At 39.6% G+C, this 2718-nt stretch overlaps 1 protein-coding gene across 2 annotated transcripts in view; it reads left to right on the top strand.

Annotated features, from left to right (window-relative positions):
- fam166c (family with sequence similarity 166 member C) overlaps positions 1–1403 on the top strand; it is a 35075-nt gene extending 33672 nt beyond the window's left edge. For both annotated transcript variants that reach the window (XM_048597407.1, XM_048597408.1), the window contains one exon: positions 1191–1403. In XM_048597407.1, the coding sequence (XP_048453364.1) occupies positions 1191–1332 (142 nt within the window). In that variant the 3' untranslated portion in view covers positions 1333–1403. The remainder of the gene's footprint in view (positions 1–1190) is intronic.
- The last annotated feature ends 1315 nt before the right edge of the window (positions 1404–2718 follow it).

The raw sequence follows: 2718 nt of genomic DNA, 5'->3' as shown, positions 1-2718 counted from the left end.
GTTCCTCCCAAACTCCTCAACGGTTGTATTCGTGATCATCTTGTATTTAAATGGTGCCTCCTCTGATCTCTCTCACAAGTGAGAACTTTGTTCCATTAAATGTGTTTAATGTTGTTCTGCTCAACTAAATAGCACTGTCCAAAAAATCTAGTTGAATTGCAATAAGCAAATCCAGGAGAGTTATTCAAAAAAGCGATATTGGACTAAACTGCCAAAAACATTGCAGCATTTTACAGTTTCTATAGCATTACAGCAGGCCAGAACTCTTTTCAGGGAAAAAAAATCATTAATTATACTTGCAGAACTGTATATATTACAAAATCAACAATTAATGTTCATTGTATATTGACACAGCAGATACAGGGAGAATATTATCTCTTTTGGGAGAATCTAGAACTCGGGGGTTCCTATTTAACAATCCTGAGTTGTCCATTTGAAAAGAGATTAGGCACACTCTTTTCTCAGAAGGTCTTGAGACTATGGAGCTTTCTTTCTGAAAAGATTGTAGAAGCTGTTAACTTTGAATATTTTTAAGGCAGAGGTAGATATCGTCTGGTACAAGGGGATGAAAGGTTATCAGTTGGGAATGCAGATTTGTGACTCCAATCATTTCAGTCATGATCTTGCTGAATGGTGGAGCAGACCTGACGGGCTGAATGGCCTACGGTTCCTACTTTGTATGAACGTATGAAATTACATTTCAATATATGCTGGTGGTAGGGATTCAGTTGTGCCCTTATAAATAGTAACATAGTTTATCTGCAACTGTTGAATAAATAAACACTTACAAAAGTACATAAAGATTGGCTCCCATTCTATTCTCCAGTACCTACCTTTCTAGAATACAATAAATTTAATTCTAGAATTCCACATCATATTATACTCTGCATGAGCTTGCTCCCCCACTTCTTTCTCATTAACATATTCTGTTCCTTGCTCTCTCATGTATTTATTGAGGCTCCCCTATAGTATAGAAGTACAAATCACCTCAACTGTAGTGAGTTTGATACTTTAACCACTCTTTAAATTGGGTTGTGCGTGTTGAGGTTGGTTGGCTCGCTGAGCTGGTTTGTTTCGCAGACAACAAACTGCCAAGCAGACACCTTACAATCTAAAGCACCAAATGTTATTGAAAGTACATTGAAGATGAAAGACTTACTCCTTCCTAAACTAATTTACTTTGTTCTCAGTTACCTGCACTGTCCGAAGCTGGATGGAGGGATGCTCTTCGGTGCTAATGGGCCAACCTCACAATTACGATGCAGCCCCCAAAAAGTTCCTGACTACCAAGCAGGATATGATCGTAAAACATATTTGTGTGAGGACAAATGAATGATTATCCACAAACAAAACTTTATTATGAAGCTGTTGGTTGAATTGAAATAAAGCATTTTCTCTTCCCAGTTTGTGTCAGTTTTTCTTTCAGACCCTGAACAAATGTTTGCCTTCTGCATTGTTCCTATTGCACAAAAATATATATCAACATATCTCAGCTGAATTTCTGGCACAGCAGAAACACACTCTCTCCGGTTTTTCTCAGATTAGGTTTGTGAAGCTGGAAAATACCCTGTCTCTGGGATCCTAACCCAGGAGCTGACATCGGGTCTTTTGAGTGTGACATAGTGGATTGGTCCAAATTTCTGTCAGTCTCCACCCATGTCACAGAATTGTACTGGGCACCATTAGGGACATTTCCTAGATCTTCCTTTATCAAAGATCGCCTGAATCCACTTTCAAATCATCACTTGCGATCATCATTACCTGAGATGATTTGCTTTTGAAACTTTGAAACTGTCCTTCATGCCCTTATCATATACGGACTGGATCATTCCAATGTTCTCCTGACAACTTCACATGCAATACTCTCCATGAACTTTATCTTCTCCCTAATCATGTTCCCCTGTCTGCCCCAGAGCTCTCATGATTTCGTGAACTTTTATCAAATCTCCCCTTATTTTTTCCCTCGCCAAGGCAATCAGTCCCAAGTCCCCCAACCTAGCATTGTAACTGACGTTTCTGATGGCTGGAACCATTGTCATACATCTCTTCTTTGATTTGATTTATTATTGTCGCATTTGCCTAAGTAAATTTTATTTTGTGTGCTGTACAGGCAGATCATAACATACAAAGATCACAGGATGATTGAACAGAGTGAGGAATACGAAGTTATGGGTACAGAGAAAGTGCACAAAAAACAAGATCAACATTAGATTTGGAATTTGAGAGGTCCATTCAGAAATCTGATAACAGCGGGGAAGAAGCTGTTCTTGAACCTGTTGGTTTGTGTGTTTAAGCTTTTGTACTTTCTGCCTGATGGAAGAGGTCAGAAGAGATTATAACTGGAGTGGGACAGGTCTTTGAGGATGTTGGCTGCCTTTCCACAGCAATGAGAAGTGTGGATGGAGTCAATGGATGGAAGGTTGGCTTGTGTGATGATCCACATTCTCCCCAAAGTGTTCCACACACAATACTCTATAGGTGAGGTCTAACTAGTGTTTTATACAAGTTCAGCATAACCTCCTTGTTTTTGTACTTGATGCCCCTTTTTAATAAAGCTGAATGGTAGATGGTGGTCTGGAGACTGCACCAAGCGATGTAATGATATCCTTCTCGTTCCTTAGCTTTGGCCAAATTCATTCCGTTCTTGAATCTTTGAGGCGTCTGATTTTTTTCAGTCCTGTGGTTCTCTCCTTCATCAAAACAGCCACCCCTCCACCT

Source organism: Rhincodon typus, chromosome 5 (assembly GCF_021869965.1).
Source record: "Rhincodon typus isolate 14 chromosome 5, sRhiTyp1.1, whole genome shotgun sequence".
Taxonomy (NCBI): Eukaryota; Metazoa; Chordata; class Chondrichthyes; order Orectolobiformes; family Rhincodontidae; genus Rhincodon; species Rhincodon typus.
This window is presented reverse-complemented; position numbering and strand designations above follow the sequence as displayed.